The 16,761-nt window shown below is 51.8% G+C and overlaps 1 protein-coding gene across 2 annotated transcripts in view; it reads right to left on the bottom strand.

Annotated features, from left to right (window-relative positions):
* The window catches only part of TPO (thyroid peroxidase), a 33,430-nt gene extending 28,902 nt beyond the window's left edge, over nucleotides 1-4,528 (bottom strand). For both annotated transcript variants that reach the window (XM_068564609.1, XM_068564610.1), the window contains exon 1: nucleotides 4,435-4,528. In XM_068564609.1, the coding sequence (XP_068420710.1) occupies nucleotides 4,435-4,528 (94 nt within the window). The remainder of the gene's footprint in view (nucleotides 1-4,434) is intronic.
* Nucleotides 4,529-16,761: the final 12,233 nt, after the last annotated feature.

Genomic DNA, 16,761 nt, shown 5'->3' with positions numbered 1-16,761 from the left:
AATGTGAGGTTCCAAATGAATACTATAAAGTAGGCGACTCCTTCCAATAATGCACACAAGTAACTTCTGTTACTAAATTACCTTTTGCATAGTCAATACTTCATCGAAGGAAATGCATTCATTTCTAAGAATAAATAGAATATCAGAATGTTCTTGAACGTTACACATCTAAATAGAAAGAAAGCTATTTTTAAAATGGTAAATTTCCATATCTTCAGAATTACGTGGGCATAGCGTATTCCAGAAAATATATTAAATTCCTGAGCAAATTTAGGAGGATTAAGTTACCGGATAGCTTTTGTCCTAAAATTTAACGGAAGATTTTGTTGCAAGAAGAAGTAAAGGGACTCGAAACTGTAAGAAAAGTTTGGGGGATTCAGACGGCAGGTTCCTGGGAGGCGGAGACCTTGTCAGAGTACATCCTGCACCCAGGAGCCCAGCGTGGGGTCTCGCCCCAGGTGGACCCACAAAGGCACCTTGAAGGACGGTGGGGTTTCACCTCCAGCCCCTCAGTGTCCTTCCCCAGCCATCAGCGCACGTTCCACACCGTGACTCCCTCTGGTCCTTTCTCTGTGTCCCCTCTGCTCCTCCAGCCCCGGGCTGGTGGAGGGCACATGGGGCGGAAGCGGCCTCAGCTCGGCCGGGTCCAGGCCGCCACGGCCATGGGTTCCTGCCGTGGGGTCTGAAGCACACGGCGGGCGTGCGGCACAGGAAGGGGGCAGAGCGGGGGAGTCAGGGGGACCCCAGAGGCGCCCCCAGCGTGGGGCTGCAGAACCCGCAGGAGAGGCCAGCCTTTTCAGGGACCCCTGCCCTGGGGCTGGAGGGGATTTCAGTCAGCTCTCAGGACTGGGAGCCCCACGAAAGCTCGGGGTTTAAGGCCCTTGTGACCTTCATGTATTTCCTTTCGTTCCCGTCCAAACCCTCCGTCCACATTTTTGTTTCTGAGGTCAGCCTGGCCCTGCGTTGGCCGAATGCACTGACCCCCCTGCCTCTTAGGTCTCCTGCAATGAGATCAACTGCTGGCTCTTCACAGGCACTTGGCAGTTATTTGAGAACGAACGGATTCAGTAAAAAGAAAAATGTTTATCTGTCACCACTATCTTTGGAATTAACAGTTGCTAGAGAGATCCTTCCTTTTCTTGACGGTATTAACATTGTCATTTAAGCATCATCGATCATATTTGACTTATTCTCCAGTATCTTTCTTTACTATGAAATATTTCACCGAGTTCCTAAAGATAGTGTTACAGGCTTGCAGATTATTATATCTTCAGATATTGCATAAGAAATATATTTTTGTGCTGAAAATTCCCCATAAAAGTGTAGTTCTCGTCTTGAATGGCCTCCCGTCTCTGCCGGCCATGGGCGGATGTGACCCGTTTCGTTTCCTCCTCACCGTGTGGCGCGTCAGCCTCGTCTCCCTTCCTGGCTCTTCAATCACCTCCTTCAGCTGCAGTTGAGCAGCCGCGGGGCACGGGGTGGCGTCCAGAGACGCAGCATCCGGTCGTAGGATCACAGACTGGGAGATCTGGAGCCTAACCTCTTCTTTTCAGATCCGAAGACTAAATTCGAGGGAGTTTCCTGATTCGTCTGATCTGGAGACATCAGCCTTCTGAAAGGTGGGTACCACCCGAGGGGGTGCACTGCCCCGAGAAGGTCCCCTCCGTACGTGGTCATCTCATATGGAAAGAGCTGGAATTCGGGAAGCCGTTATGCAAGAAAACACTACAGGCCAGAAAGAAGGAAGTCACTTATTTCCAAAGAGTGACTACTAAAAAAACAAGGCAAGAGTGCTGGACTCTTCCTCTCTGGGCTGTACCCTCGACTAACTCCAAGGACGTGGTTTTGCTCTGAGCTCTGTGTTTAGTCCTGACTTCAATGATACCTGTTTGCTGAAACCCAATGAACTGGAATAAGTCTGCCAACTTTCCTTGTTAAACAGATTCACTCAGCAGGCTGGCTCCCCAAATCCCCCATCTGCAGCAACGCCTCTGCTGCCTCTTGTTCATTTGCATCTGATTCTCTTGTAACAGCTATGACGTGTTGGAACATTTGCCACACAGATGATTGCACTTAAATCTTGACTTTGCACAAACACGAGAAACGAACCCCAATCCGTGTGGTGATGAACTCACGTGGTTTCCACGATACACGCTCTATTCGGAGTTTTTGAGAGAGGACTTAAACTCCTGCTGTGCAACCGTGCCTACAGTTCACAGACTGATGTGACACCTAAGGAGAGTTGTTCCTGAGTGTTTATCAGCCAGATTCGGACGTGTGTGTTGTTTCCACGTGCAGACCTGGGAGGTGAGGGTGAGCAAGGCCACAGCTCCGCCATCTCTGAGGCCCTTGGGGCCTCTACTTTCTAAGCTGTGAACGGGTGACTGGACCCCACGGGCAAGAGCAGACCACGGAGAAGGCACCCCACCCCGAGGGGCTCCCCACTGGCAGGTGGAGATGGACGTCTGCGGTCCAGCCCGGACCTGTCCTCATGCCCAGTGCCCCCAGCTGGTTCTGAACAGGCGAGAGGGAGCAATCCGACAGGTCGTGTCACAAAGTCTGTGAACACAAGTAATATAAACCCAGGCTCAGACAAAAAGTCTGGTGGGATCGTCATTGAAATTTTGGCTACGGAGAAATGTGACTGATAAAAGTTATGTTTCAAAGAAAGTTCAACACTTCTATATATAAAATAGATAACCAACAAAGACCTACTGTATGTAACACAGGGAACTATACTCAATATTTTGTAATAAACTGTAAGGGGAAACAATCTGAAAAAGCGTATATGTATAACTAAATCACTTTGCTGTACCTAAAGCTAACACGATATTGTAAATCAGCTCTTCTTCAATTAGAAATGAATAAATAAATAAATAAAAAAGAAAGTTAACCAGTGCGCAATTATTTTGTTTAAAATGACCATTGGCTTGTCAACTGGGAAAAAAAAAAAATCATTGTATTAAAGGCTGTAAAAGTGAAACACTGTACTACTAAGGGTATTTTCTAAATAATTAATTTACAAAGTAAACAAGTAATTAGCCAGCTTCAAAATATTCTAATGAACAATAAATTAGGCTCCAAATTGCAGCATTTTTATCAGATGCTATACTGTGCATTATTTATATATACACTGAAAGTTTGAGGAAAAATAAAACCTCTTAGAGATGGGGAAACAATAAACAATTGCTCTAGCAAAGCTGTAGATACACCTTTCCCAATTTTTAAAAAATATATGATTTCTAAAACTAAAAACTCTAGTGTGCAGATATATTTATATTCTGTTGAATGGCTCTTACTCATGACAACTTTGTCACTATGGTTTTGTAGAACTAGGACTGTAGTAAATATGAAATGCAATGACTAATTCACAAAGCATTTGCTGCGCCCATCCTGTGATGGGTTTACCGGGCTGCGAGGAGGGGGACCACGTTGCTTGAGGATATTTAAGATGGAATTGGTTTTTGTTCTTTTCTAATTCGTACTGTCCAGGCACGATGCACTCAGTACTTTAGACGGAGCATGTCACACACAGAACTGTGGTGGAGAATCTTCCAGTTTTCTCCATTTTACAGACAGGAAAGTGGTCCAGTCAGTAGCGGGTGGGGACAGAGCCTGACCCCGGCTTCCTCACGGCCTCGACGGCCAGGCCTTTTTCTTAAGGAGCGTATGGGTCTGCAAAGGACTTTGGTGCAACTGTTCGCGTGGCCCTGAGGCCCCCGTGTTCAGTGAAACTGGAGACTCGGTGGCTCTCAGCAGGAGACACCCTGGGGGGGGACGTGGCTGCGTGGACTCAGGCCGCTCATCAGGCCTGGAGGGTGATCAAGGGGCCCGGGGCTCGGGGGAGAGGCCAGGGGAGCAGAATGTCCAGCCCTGAAGAGCCCAGAGGGGCGAGCCAGCCCGGGGGGCCCGTGTTGCAGAGGCTGGCGATCAGAGAGCATCCTCGAAACGCCCTCCGACACCCTGCCCCAGTCACATCCCTTCTCCGTGCTTGGGACCTTTTTTTCCTTTTTTTTCAAAACAGAAGCAGAGTTTGAGCTGTGATGATTTCAACCACAGCATAGCTATACCTTTCTTAACTGAATTTGACATTGTAGCACCCTGATTCCAGAAAATACAGCACAGAAGTGATTTAATGAAAAATGATTTTGTGGTACAGGAACAAACAACTACTCCCAAAGAAATGTTTTTCAAATATATGAGTAGGTAAAAATGGACATTTTCTATTGTTTAATCATAGGAAAATCCGTTATTTTTCAGAAAGAATTGTATTCTAATCCTTCTAAACTCAAGAATTATTGTTCTTTTCTTAGAAAGTGGAAGAAACACTGAAGAGGTCTTACCTGATTCTGGAGAACCCACGATGCTTCCTGTTCTGGTCGCTGGGAGCAATAACTTTATGATTTCAGAAGACCATAATTTATTGCTACTCACCCCAAAAGAGGTCCTTGTGTCTCAGGAGGAAAGAGAAGACAGCTCCGGCACAGGCCACAGCCAGCGTGGTGCCCAGGACGGCCCGAGCTCCCATCCTGAAGAGGAATTGAGAGCGTCAGGCGGTCAAGGGTACGGTCAGCTCCTCAGTTAGAGCCCCTCTCGACGACTCTGCATGCACTGGTCCCTGCGAGGCGGTTGCTCTCAGAAGCTTGGGTCCGAGCTCCGGGAGGTTCTGACCCACATGTCTGTGGTTTGGACAGGCCTCACCCGCCCAACTATTTGAAAGCAGATCCCCCCTCTTGGGCAGCTGTGGTCGCCAGAATAGCTCAGTGGCAACCTGTTTCAATTCATGGTGATGCCTAATGCCATAAAACTTCTGGGAATAATTACAGGGAATAAAACAAATCTATTTCCCATAACACATCTCTATAGAATAAAAAAACTGAATAATACAAGGAATTTAGCCTTTAGAAAAGAGGTAAATAAAATTTCTAAATGCATGTGGGATTTCCTACCACATTCTTTTTCCTGCTTATAAACTGATTTCAGAATCACAGAGCTGTTAAGACAAAGCAAAAACTCCAAATCAATCATTTCTATTTTCCCAATTTTTCTTTTCCTAGCCTCGGGTGTTCTGCTGCTATTTTTGGGCCACGAACTTTGTTAAACGGGGTGGTGCTGACAGGGCATCCTGAGTGGAGCACGTGTCAGGGCCTGCTGACCTGTGAACCGACCTGGCTGCACCTGCCGGCCGCGCTCTGCACTGAGGTCGCAGGAACCCTAACAGTCGCCAGCCCCGCGGCCCTGCTCAGACAGTCTCCCAGATGTGCCCTGAGCCCGAATAACAGCCCCCCTGGAACTGCTTTACAAGTTTCAGTGATGGATTTCTCCCAGAAAAAGGAAAGCCAAAAAGTTCCGCAGCCAGACCCTCTCCTCCGCTCAGCCAGCAGGTAGGTGTGCAGGACAGGTGACCCAGGACGTGCCCGGCTGCCCAGGGCCCGGCCTCCCACCTATAAAGAGGCTCCAGGCTCCACTCCCTGCCCACGTCACCAGGCTGGACCGGCTCCCGTTCCTGGGTTGGCTGGACGTTTATGTCTGTGTTTGCACAGAAGGCCGTGTGCTGACCAGGTGTGGCCTCACCTGGGTCCATGTGAGGTTGAGCCTCTGGCCCTGGAATGAGGAGGAAAGGGAAAGAATGCGTATGTGCCGGAAGAGAAGAAACCAAGTAAAACCGGCCCCGCGTAACCTCACACTGTCCTCTCTCTTGCTTCTCTGAGTTGAGCACCTTATGAAAAAGAACACGTTCCTCTTCAGAGGCAGCGGCTCCAGGGAGCCCTGCCAATGCCCTGCATCCCGTCTCTGAGAGCGGGTGAAGCCCGTCTCCTGGCTTGTAGAGAGGGGGCGGTTTCTGGACCTCTCCACCTCCCGTCTGAGTCCTAGGTTTCTTCTGCATGAAAATCATCTTCCTCTTCTTCCTGCTCTCTTTCCCTCTCTTCTTTGTGCCTTGTTCAAGCTTGGGGACGCTCCCTCCAGGAAAGCTGAGGTTACACGCTAGCACGTACGCCAGGCATCGGGACATCAGGACGTATCTGAAGCATTAGAGTGTCATGATTAGCATAGGAAAGATCAGTCTGAAAGTAACACAGTAAATAAGTTAGAAAAGCAGGTGGGGAATCATCAACAGTTACGGTAATTTCTCCCTGAAATGGTGGGAACAGGCTGGGACAGTGAGAGGAAGGGCCAGACTCCAAGGCCCCTTCACAGCAAAGCAGGGACTTGGTGACTTGCTTCCCTGGGAGCAGGGAGGGGGCAGAGCCAGGGCCCCGCCAGGCTGAGTTGCTGGCCTGAAGTCGTGGAGGTCCCGCTTCTGACCCTGGGGAAGCCAGGGAAGGAGGGGAACCGGGTGAGAGAAGCAGAGGTAACTGTCTGGGTTTGGACATTGGATTTGAGGCATTGGGGCCGTGCACAGGCAGCCAACTGGCGGCATTTGGAAACACACTTTTGGAACTCTGGGTGGAATTTGCCCGAAGAGGGTCGTGAACGTAGATGAGGCAGCTGGATGTGACACACGGGATGGTTCAGGGAAAACACAGGGACCCAGAGGAGTCTCTTTACTGGGACACCAGCTGGTGTCGGCCTGTGTTTAGGGCCCTGGACCTGAGGACGATCCCAGGAGACCTGATGCTCCTTTGAGACCTCGTCTGGCTCAGGGCAGACGCTCAGACGGGTGGCCTTGTGCACTCAGCCCCAGACGCTGGTGCCCTGGCGTAGCCCTGTTTCCACGGGCATCCGTGCCGGCTGGCTGCACCCAGGAGCAGCGGGTCCTCGTGCCCAAGTCACCCTCCATGACGGGGCCCAGGATGTTCCGTGACTCACGTCAGAGCCTGGAGTTTGCGTGGTGCCCTGTGGGGACGAAGCACTCACGTCCCACTGAGCCTTCTAGAGGTTCCAGCTCACTGGGGTCCCCACCCCACGCCCTCACACGAGGGGTCAGAATAGCACAGGGTTGAGCAAAAGGCATTAGACTGAGATGGAATCCCGGACCCTGACCCTTCGCCCTTGCCGGTACTCTGAGGCTTTTACTCCTGTTCACCCTCCCAGCCCCGTCCCGAAGTGGCTGGGCCCAAACAGAGGTCCTCTTCCTCCAGAAAAGAGGCATAAGAAGGTCACATCGTTATTCTTTCTTTAGTGAATTTAAATCACTACAAGGGATGATAGAAATGTTAGTGGGTGTTAAGTCAGTAATGTGCTTTTCTGGTTTATTAAATGTTCTGACGACCTCTGTTTTATATTGTGCATTAAGAACACTGATATTTGATGAGTTATAAACAAAAAACTATACGACTCTCCCGAAATACCTGTATCATTTAACTAACTGCTTAAAGACAATCTAGGAAAGGGAATATTTTGGGACATTTTTAAAAAGCAATTGTGCCCTTTTTAAAAAGAAATAAAGAAAACATGTTGGCTTTTGTTAAAGTAACAATTACACAAGGAAACCTATCTGCTTGGTCAGTCTGGAAAAACCAGCCCAGGGTTGCACTTTTGAGAGGTATTCGTTGCATTTCCAGCTGCCTTTTAAGGGTCCAGAGCATGTGCCCTTTTCAATGTTCTGATAAAATATTCTCCAGCTTCAGGTAGTGAGACCTGACGGCCCCTCACCTCATACGCACACATCCCAGTTGGTCACGAGGACTGTTGGAATTTGTTGATGTGACCGTCTTTCTAAAGGTATTTTAAAAGTCACGGTGCATATGATTTGCCCATGTTCACGTACACAGAAATGAAAGTCCCAGGACGTGTGCTCTGAAGCTTCTGAAGGATTTGTCCTACATTAATAATTGTGTTGCCCACCGTCCGTCTCCCCAGGACCTGGGTCCCCTCCGTGCTGTGTGTGACTCTCCATCTCTACACCTGGAGAAGTGGATGCTTCTTTGTCGTCCACTTAACACATATGAAATGGGGGGAGGTGACAACTAAATACATCTGGATATTCCCTCTGTGTCCACGACCTTCCAAATGAAGACGGGGTCACATGATCCGCCTCCTTTGCAAACATTGTGTCCAGAGTGAGACGTGGCCTCACCTCCTTCCTGGACCCCAGGTGCTGGGCCGAGTCCCGCGGGTTGGAGACGGCGTCTTCCCTGTGTCCTCCCCGTCCTCCTCTGTGTGTCTGTGTCCTGACCTCCTCTTCCTACGGGGACACCTGTCCTCCTGGGCTGGGGTCCCTTCTGAAGAGCTCACTTTACCCAAATTACCTCTTTAAAGACCCTATCTGCACATACATCCTGAGGTTCTGGGGGTCAGGGTGTTGGCATGTGGACTTTGGGGGGACATTATGCAGCCCATCCAGGCTGCAGTGAGGTGCAGCGGGTCCCCCTCCCGCTGGGTGCCCGTTCAGGAGCCCACTCCTCTCGCTCCCAGCACCAAAGCCGCTGTTCACGTGCGTACCCGCCAAGGAGAAGATACGCCCTCACTGCAGTGTGCGAGAGGCAGTGGGATCCAGGGACCATGCGTGGCCGGGCTGCCCACATGGGCTCCGTGAGAAGAAATGTGTGTCCGCGGGCCCCGTGCCTTCCGCTTCCAGCTCACGTGTGACTCTTGGACGCGGCCTGTGCCGGGGAAGTGCGTGGCCTCCCGCCGTGTGTAGGTAGGTTGACCCTCCCGCCCATGGTGCTGGTGGCCTGCTGTGGGGTGCAGGCGTGGTCCTGCCCGGGTCACTCGAGCCTCCCGGACTCTGGCCCCCAGGCCACGTGGGCAGAGCCAGCCTGGGGACGTCAGTGGTCTACGTGCTGGGTGAGGCTAGTGGTCCACACCCAGGGCTCTGATTGGGAAAAGCACCCAGTGCCCACTTAGCGGATGGGGCCACAGGTGTAGACTCGGCCGAGGCAGCTGGGGGCCTCGCCCCGACGCCAGGCTCTGTGATTCGAGCACCCGAGGGCCCTCCCGCCTGCCCGCTGTGCTTTGTCCTCCGGGTTGCTAGCTCAGCAGGGCCTCTGGGCAAAGGCTTGCCTTGGGGCTCCCCACTCCCGCCAACCCCAAGCCTGCCCCCGGCCCCCCGGAGGAATCTGGAATTTACCCTGAGAGACGAGTGCTCAGAGCCCTGTCACTGCAGAGACGTAGTCCCCGGGTGGAGCCCGGTGGCCGGGTTAGAGGCGGGGGTGGCACCGTGCCCTCGTGTGGCAGATCCCAGCCCCCGCTGGAGGTGCGGGCTGCTCCTGGGCGCCAGTGGGACGAGGGGGCATGGGGCACAGGGGACGGGTGACGGGCACGGCTGTGCAGGGTCTTCTTCTCTGGGGACATCGGTGCTGAGTCGTCCCCAGAGGTGGCCTTGCTGGGCCGACTCGGGGCCCAGATGCTGGAGGCCTCTGCGATCTCACGGCCCTGCTTCCTGCATGCAGGGGCACCTGGACCGAAGCTCCCTGCCTTTCGGACGAGGAGGAGGATGCCCTGTCCAGGCCGAGGAGAGACGCCCGCAGCGCAGGGCCCAGGGGACCAGCCGGAGTCACCGCCAGGCCCGAGGACGGGTAGGACGAGGGAGACTCTTTAGGCGGGGTTTCCATTTTACTTCTGTTTCTCGCAGTTGTTGCCACAAGGACACATGATTAGAAAGCAGTCTCTCTATTTATATTTTTGTTAAAGATAAGAGGAATTTTTTAAAAAGTTCTCCTTTAGGTTTAGTCATTAGTGACTGACTTGCCAAGACACGAAGAGAGTCTGTGTGAGTATTTGATTCTTGCCGATAAAAATCCTGAACAAACTCACACCTACAATGAACGCATCATCAGTTTCATTGAAACGTGAAGTAAGTTTACATTTTCACTTAGACTGCTGGGCGAATTCGCACATTATAATGGAGCGGTTCTTCTTCTCAGACACTTGCAAAGTCAAGTCACAAATATTTCTGGTTTTCAGGTACAACTGCACGTGTTTTCTGTAACCCAGGAGTCCCCCTGCCGATTTTTAATAACTTTGCGAAATGAGTTTTCTGAATGTAAGAAGCGTGCTAACAAGGACAGAAGGTCAAGTGCTGTATGAAGGATGGAAATTAAAGTCCACGGTGCCCAGGCTGAAAAGGGCTCTCCAGCCAGAAGCCCCGCGTTTCAGGTTGTGTTTTCTTGTGGCAAAAGGGGGTAACTTCCCTGGTAAGCAATAATAATCACCTAATTCAGAGAATGTACAGAGACGACATGCTGTAGCAAACATGGAAGCACTGGTTTCCCAGGTAAGGCACCTGGATAAAGGACGTGACGCTGCACGTGTATGACCGTGTGCAGCCCCTGTAGCATCCTTACGAGGCACCTGCCATCGTTTCTATTTTCAGATGAGGAAACTGAGGCTCGGAGACGCGGAAGTTCCCGCCAACGGTCAGACACCCAGTCGCTGCTGGGTCTGAACGAAAGGATCACGAGCAGGGCGGCTGTCTGCTGCCCTGGGCTCCACCCCCTCCGGCTGCCTTCTGTCTCACCCAGAGCAACGCGGGTGTCCTGACCCCGACCGTGGCCTGCGGGCGGGGCCGCTCTCACAGCCGCGTCCTTTCTGAGCTCCCCTTCCCGGCTCCCGGGGTATCTTCATCCTGCCCCCGGGGGCTCTTCCCGGCCCCAGTGACACCACACCGCACGGCCTGGCCTGACCACGTGGCAGCTCCCACCTCGTCAGGACGCGTTTGTGTCAGCGTGATTCTCCGAGTGATCGTCATCACCTGACACGGTGAGCATATGCCTCTTTTCTGTTTCTCGTGGTGGAATAACAAGACCACAGTTCCTCGCATTAGCGGGCTGGAGGTGGGCTAAAGGGTGATTTTTATTTACCTCTGCCGATTTAACCCATGGATTATTTAATAATGAGCAATAGAATAGTGAGTCAAAATGTGCATTCCCGGGCTTCCCTGGTGGCGCAGTGGTTGAGAATCTGCCTGCCAATGCAGGGGACACGGGTTCGAGCCCTGGTCTGGGAAGATCCCACATGCCGCGGAGCAGCTGGGCCCGCGAGCCACAGTTACTGAGCCTGCGCGTCTGGAGCTTGTGCTCCGCAACAAGAGAGGCCGCGATAGTGAGAGGCCCGCGCACCGCGATGAAGAGTGGCCCCCACTCGCCACAACTAGAGAAAGCCCTCGCACAGAAACGAAGACCCAACACAGCCACAGATAAATAAATAAATAAATAAATAAATAAAAATGTGCGTTCCCTTTTATTCAATGGGATGGCAAATACCTGATATTTTGTGTGCTAAAAGTATCTGTATATAAAATAAACTCACAATTTTCAGTGTATAAGGGAAAAGTGAATTTTACTAGCACAGGTGGACAAAGCATTTGTCTTCTCACATTTGTGAATGTAGTTGAGACAGTACAGCTGGTAACGATTACTGCAGTGAACTAAATAAACAGAGTTATTTTCTGAGGCCCTCTGAAGCTGGGCTCTTCCCTCCCAGGACGGGAGACAAGGCTTATTCCTTGACCTCGCAGTTCAGAGATGTTTCCAAGCCCTTGAGAAAGATGTTCCTGGGCTGTAAAGCTGGCAAGAAACCTTATTTAGCTTTAAAAGGAAAATACCTACATTTCAAAGAGAAGGAGAAAGAACTTACAATTCCAAGTTTTCCAACGAAAAAGGAGGAGGGGGCAGTCTCTCCCCTCGTTACCACAGGAGAATCAAGCCTCTTAGTTTGTATTTGCTCTCTCGAAACACGGGTGAGACACAGCTCATGAGATGAACTCATGGTTAAAGGGAAGAGATTAACAGAGCCCTTGATCCGTCCGAGGGTGCGGCCCCGGGGCCCACCTCCATCCCCTGCGTCACGGGAAGCCCATCCTCTGGGACGGCGCAGACCCTAGGAGCCCTCCCGCACCCACCATGGGGTCCAGTGGGCACTTTCCAGGGTGCAATCCCTTCTCCAAAGTCTGAGCGTCCCCAAGGGGCCCTCAGCCCGACGGCATGCTTTGGGACGTACGTGCCTGTCTGAGTCCATTGCTGGCCCTGTGTCCCCAGAGGTCCTCCCGTGTGACGTGGCGACCAAGGCTCCCCACGTGTGTGCTCAAGCCCCACAGGCTGACCCCCGGGTCCCGTCCTGCCTTCGGTGGAGCCGGCCGGGCAGGTCTAGGAGAGGCGGCTGAACTTGGCCTCGAGGAGGGCTGGGGACCCAAAGTCACAGCACGGGGGGAGGAACCTCCGGCCAGGGGTGGGCGGGAATGCTGTTCTCATGCTCCTGTACCAGAGAAGCCCTCATTTATTAATTTTAAGATTTATTTTGTCAAGCTCTCTTCTTACCATCGCAGAACCTAATTCCCCGAGGGAAGCCCCTCCCCATCGTCCTGCTGGGGTCCCTGCCCCCGCCGCCCCTGAGGACAGGCCCTAGATCATTCCACCCTCATCCTCCAGGACAGGCCAGTGCACAGGGAGCGCCGGACACCTGCTGCTTCAGGGTCCTCCCGGAGCCTCCTCCGGGGCCGGAGCCCGGGTAGGCGGGCGTGGGAGCGCCAGGACACCTGCTCTGCCTCGGGGAGCAGGGAGGGCTCAGCCTCCACACAGGCCCAGCAAGGACGGCTGTGACGGGGAAGCGGGGTCACACGCCCGCCTCACCCCCCGCAGGGCCAGCCCCGACCCTCGGCGCTGACAGGGTTCACCCTCCACGTGGCCACTGCTGGCCCTGGTCACTGTCACCACTGACCTCCATCCCTGTCAGCACTGACCTCCGTCCCTGTCAGTGCTGACCTTTGTCACTGTCACTGCTGGCCCTGGTCACTGTCACCGCTGACCTCCGTCCCTGTCAGCGCTGACCTTTGTCACTGTCACTGCTGACCCTGGTCACTGTCACCGCTGACCTCCGTCCCTGTCAGCGCTGACCTTGGTCACTGTCACCGCTGACCTCTGTCCCTGTCAGTGCTGACCTTTGTCACTGTCACCGCTGACCCTGGTCACTGTCAGTGCTGACCTTGTCACTGTCACTGCTGACCCTGGTCACTGTCACCGCTGACCTCCGTCCCTGTCAGCGCTGACCTTGGTCACTGTCAGTGCTGACCTTGTCACTGTCACTACTGACCCTGGTCACTGTCACTGCTGACCTCCGTCCCTGTCAGTGCTGACCTTGTCTCTGTCACTGCTGACCCTGGTCACTGTCACCGCTGACCTTGTCTCTGTCACTGCTGACCCTGGTCACTGTCACTGCTGACCTTGTCTCTGTCACTACTAACCCTGGTCACTGTCAGCAATGACCTAAGGCTGTTCCAGTGCTGACAGTGTCTGCTGGCCCAGGAGAGGCCCGACTTCCCAGAATAAAAGCCCGAGGAAGCAGCAGCTGAGCCTCCGGCCTCAGGAGTGGGACGCCCACACCCCTGGCCGCAGGTGTCAAAGGTTAGGGCTGAGCGAGCCTCGGGGCATCGGATCCCAGCCCTGCCGTGGGAGTCCCGGAAGCTCAGAGGGAGAAGCCAGGCTCCCCCGGGGTCAGCGTCCGGGCACTGAGGCAGGAGGGGCCCCCGAGCCCGACCCCCCGCTCTCCCCAGCCTCTCCCGTCACCTGCTTGTCACCGTACCTGGAGGGTGCACCTGGCCCCGCGGATCAGGGATGGCTCTGTGACTGTGAGCCCCTTAGTGTCCGAGCCGCTCCACGTCACCCGACCTGATGGCGACGTTTGTTTTCGGTTCTCAGTTAAAGATCCTCCAACGGAGAGTCTGCCCCGGGGAAGGGGTGGGGCTGGTAGACGTTTGCTGTGTCCTCACTTTTCCAGGTTCCAGGTTCTGGAAACAGAATCCATGTTTATTTCTGAAATTGCCTTCCTCCTGCTCCATACACACACGTGCACACACTTACACACATATACACACGTGTACACGCTCACACATGTACTCACATACACTCACACACACGTGTACACACTCACACATGTACACACACGTGTATGCACACACTCACACATGTACACACGTACACACACTCTCACACACGTACACGCAAGTATACACACACGTGCACACGCTCACAGATGTACACAGTGTACACACACTCACATGTACACACTCACACGTGTACGCAACACTCACACATGTACACACGTACACACACTCACACACACATGTACACACACTCACACACGTAGGCTCCCATGCAGGAACACACATACGCACACATACACACACACATACACATGCTCACACATTTACACACACACACGTAGGCCCCCATGCAGGCACACACAGGCAGGAACACGCACACACAGGCAGGAACACACACGTACACACACACGTACACACTCACATGTGTACACACACACACACGTAGGCCCCCATGCGGGCACACACAGGCAGGAACACACACATCTGTGCACACACATACATATGGTACACACACACGTGCAGGCACATATTATTCTTGTGGAGCTCATGAATCTCCCGCCGAATCCGAGACAAAGACTGTGTTCAGGGCAGGCAGGCTTTTCTCTCTGTGTGTGAGTCAAGGTAAAAAACAACGTCTACCTGGAGGAAATCGGGACTATTGATTTCCCTGAAGGAAACATGCGGATATTCTTTTTGTTTTGTATTCGCTTTGAATTCCAGTTTTAAAGGAACAGTTTATTCTAGGAGAAAATTTTTTCTCAGGAAAAATATGTATTATTTAATATTCTTGTCTCTTACTGTGGTGTAAATTTACTGTTAGGTACCAATAAAGCATATATCTTTTTTCCAACCAAATTCTGTATTATCTATTTTGTCATTGCCAGAATATAAACCACTTTTCAGGAAAGCTGTGCTTGTGTTTTTGTACCGCTGTCTGTCATGCTGCCACGGCCCTCGGGAAGTTTTTTAGAAATGTGCATTTGGTTTTCTTTCATCGCCAGAAGCATTTAAGTTTGCTCAGTTCTGAAATACCATTAAATTGATCTCGGAGTGTTACCTGTGGTTAAATGCCTTTATTCTCAATTCTGGGGAGAAAGGGGGAGTGGGGAGGAGGGCTCAGGCCTGGGTTTGGCTCGGAAGGCGCGGCCCCTGCTCATTTACGGCCTGGGCCTTGGCCGCGCCGTAGGGCTGTGCCCCTGGCCAACTCTGGGCCCCCCTGGCAGAAGCAGTGTCACCTGGCCGCGACCCCCGGCCCTTCTGGGCTGAGAGTGCCCGGTGCCCTGCGGGCGACACGGAGACGGGGCTCTAATTTTACCTCACGCTGCGTTTTGGAACTGAGGCTATTTATCAAAACAAGGGAACATAGCAGAATCGTGGTTCGTATGCAGCTTCAACAAAACACAGAAATAGAATTTAGAATCCAAAGCCTGAGGGATCTGTAGGGTTGGAAATACTGAGTAATTCCTGCCTCTGAATACATATGCATGTGATGGTGTAGATGCTGTAAACCAAAAGAGAGCCTCTCTTCCATTATGAAGACGAGTTTTTAATTCACCACTTTACTCTGCTAACGTAGACCCAAGTTAAGAGTGTGATGTTTTCTATCTTCTACATGTTCTATCAGCAATTTGTGATGGAAGTAATTTGATGCAATTTACTTCATGATAATTTTTTCTTTTTAAAATTTGAAAATGAGAAAAAAAAAGAATGAAAAAACTCACTAATCAATCTTTTTGTTTAGATGTTTAAAATTCACATGCATCTATTTAAAAGATAAATCTACCAATTAAAGGGCTCACCTTTTCAGGTGTGCTGTTCTTTCCAAAGAATTCCTCTGTCAACAATGTTGCATAAATGTTTTCAGATATTCTCTGCTGAAAGTTAGACCCCTAAAGGGCCAACATTTGGTTCGGCTAGATAGGAAAAGCCCAACACAGCAGGGATTGTTTCCCTGAGAGGTCGTGGGTTGGTAAGTCTGTAACACACTTGGAAAATTCATTATCCACGACTAATAACAAAAGATGAACTCAGCCAAAAATTCAGCCGGGTCAGTGAAAACAAAAAGGAACACACACTCAAAAGCCTGGGGATGGCCGGGGTTGTCCCGGGGCCGGAGGGGCAGGAGGGTTTCTGGTGGAGGTGACCAGAGGTCCCCGCCACGGAGGAGCCGGTGACGTGGCTGCGGCACAGGAACTGGACTTGAGGGGGTTTCCAGTTCCTTGCATCCCAGCAGTTTGGGCGTAAAGAACGTCTCTGTCCAGACTGGATCCTCGTGACCTTGTGAAGCAGACAGCGTCCGAAGCCTTGACCCCCGAGAGCAGTTTGTCCGAGGAGGCCTGTTGCTGATTCCACGTCCTGGAGTCCTCGCTCCCTTGTTTCAGTGCATCCAGAATACGTCTTCTGGATTCCCAGTCGGAACTGTGGCTCCAGTTTGGGGAACACGGCAAAGATTTTTGTCTGCTTGGCTCACCGCTGCTGTCCTGGTTCTAGAATACTCTTTGGTTAGGGGCAGAAATCCATTTGAGAGCGGTTCACCCCCGACCCTGTGAGCTGAAACCCTGGACGGCTCCGAAATCCTGAGCAGGGAGAAGACTGCTGATTCGACAGCTGATTTTCTCAGCGTTATTCTACCTGCATCCCGAATGCACGCAATGGGCAGGTAAAGGGAAAGCGAGAGGGAAGCAGAGAGCCCGGGTGGGTGACGGTGGAGCTGCTTTGTCCGTTAGGCTGAAGAGTCTTCAAAGGTGGTTTTTCTTCCCAAGGGGAGAAAAGAGTTCTAAACCAACACAGGCATTTCTATACCTATCAGCATAAAAATGATGCTAATTTATCACACTCAGCCTATTACTTATGAATTTGAAATGGATGCTGTAGACATACTGTAGGTAGCAGCTTACTTTATCTTTTAGAATGCCGTTTATATTTTCCTTGAATATTCTGAAGCTATATATGTTCCTCTCACCATTGTTTGGGGTTTTATTCATCACCAACAGTTGTAT

The sequence above is a fragment of the Eschrichtius robustus genome, chromosome 15, assembly GCF_028021215.1.
Source record: "Eschrichtius robustus isolate mEscRob2 chromosome 15, mEscRob2.pri, whole genome shotgun sequence".
In the NCBI taxonomy this organism is placed as follows: domain Eukaryota; kingdom Metazoa; phylum Chordata; class Mammalia; order Artiodactyla; family Eschrichtiidae; genus Eschrichtius; species Eschrichtius robustus.
The sequence above is the reverse complement of the archived record's forward strand: the minus strand, read 5'-3'. Positions and strand labels throughout refer to the sequence as shown.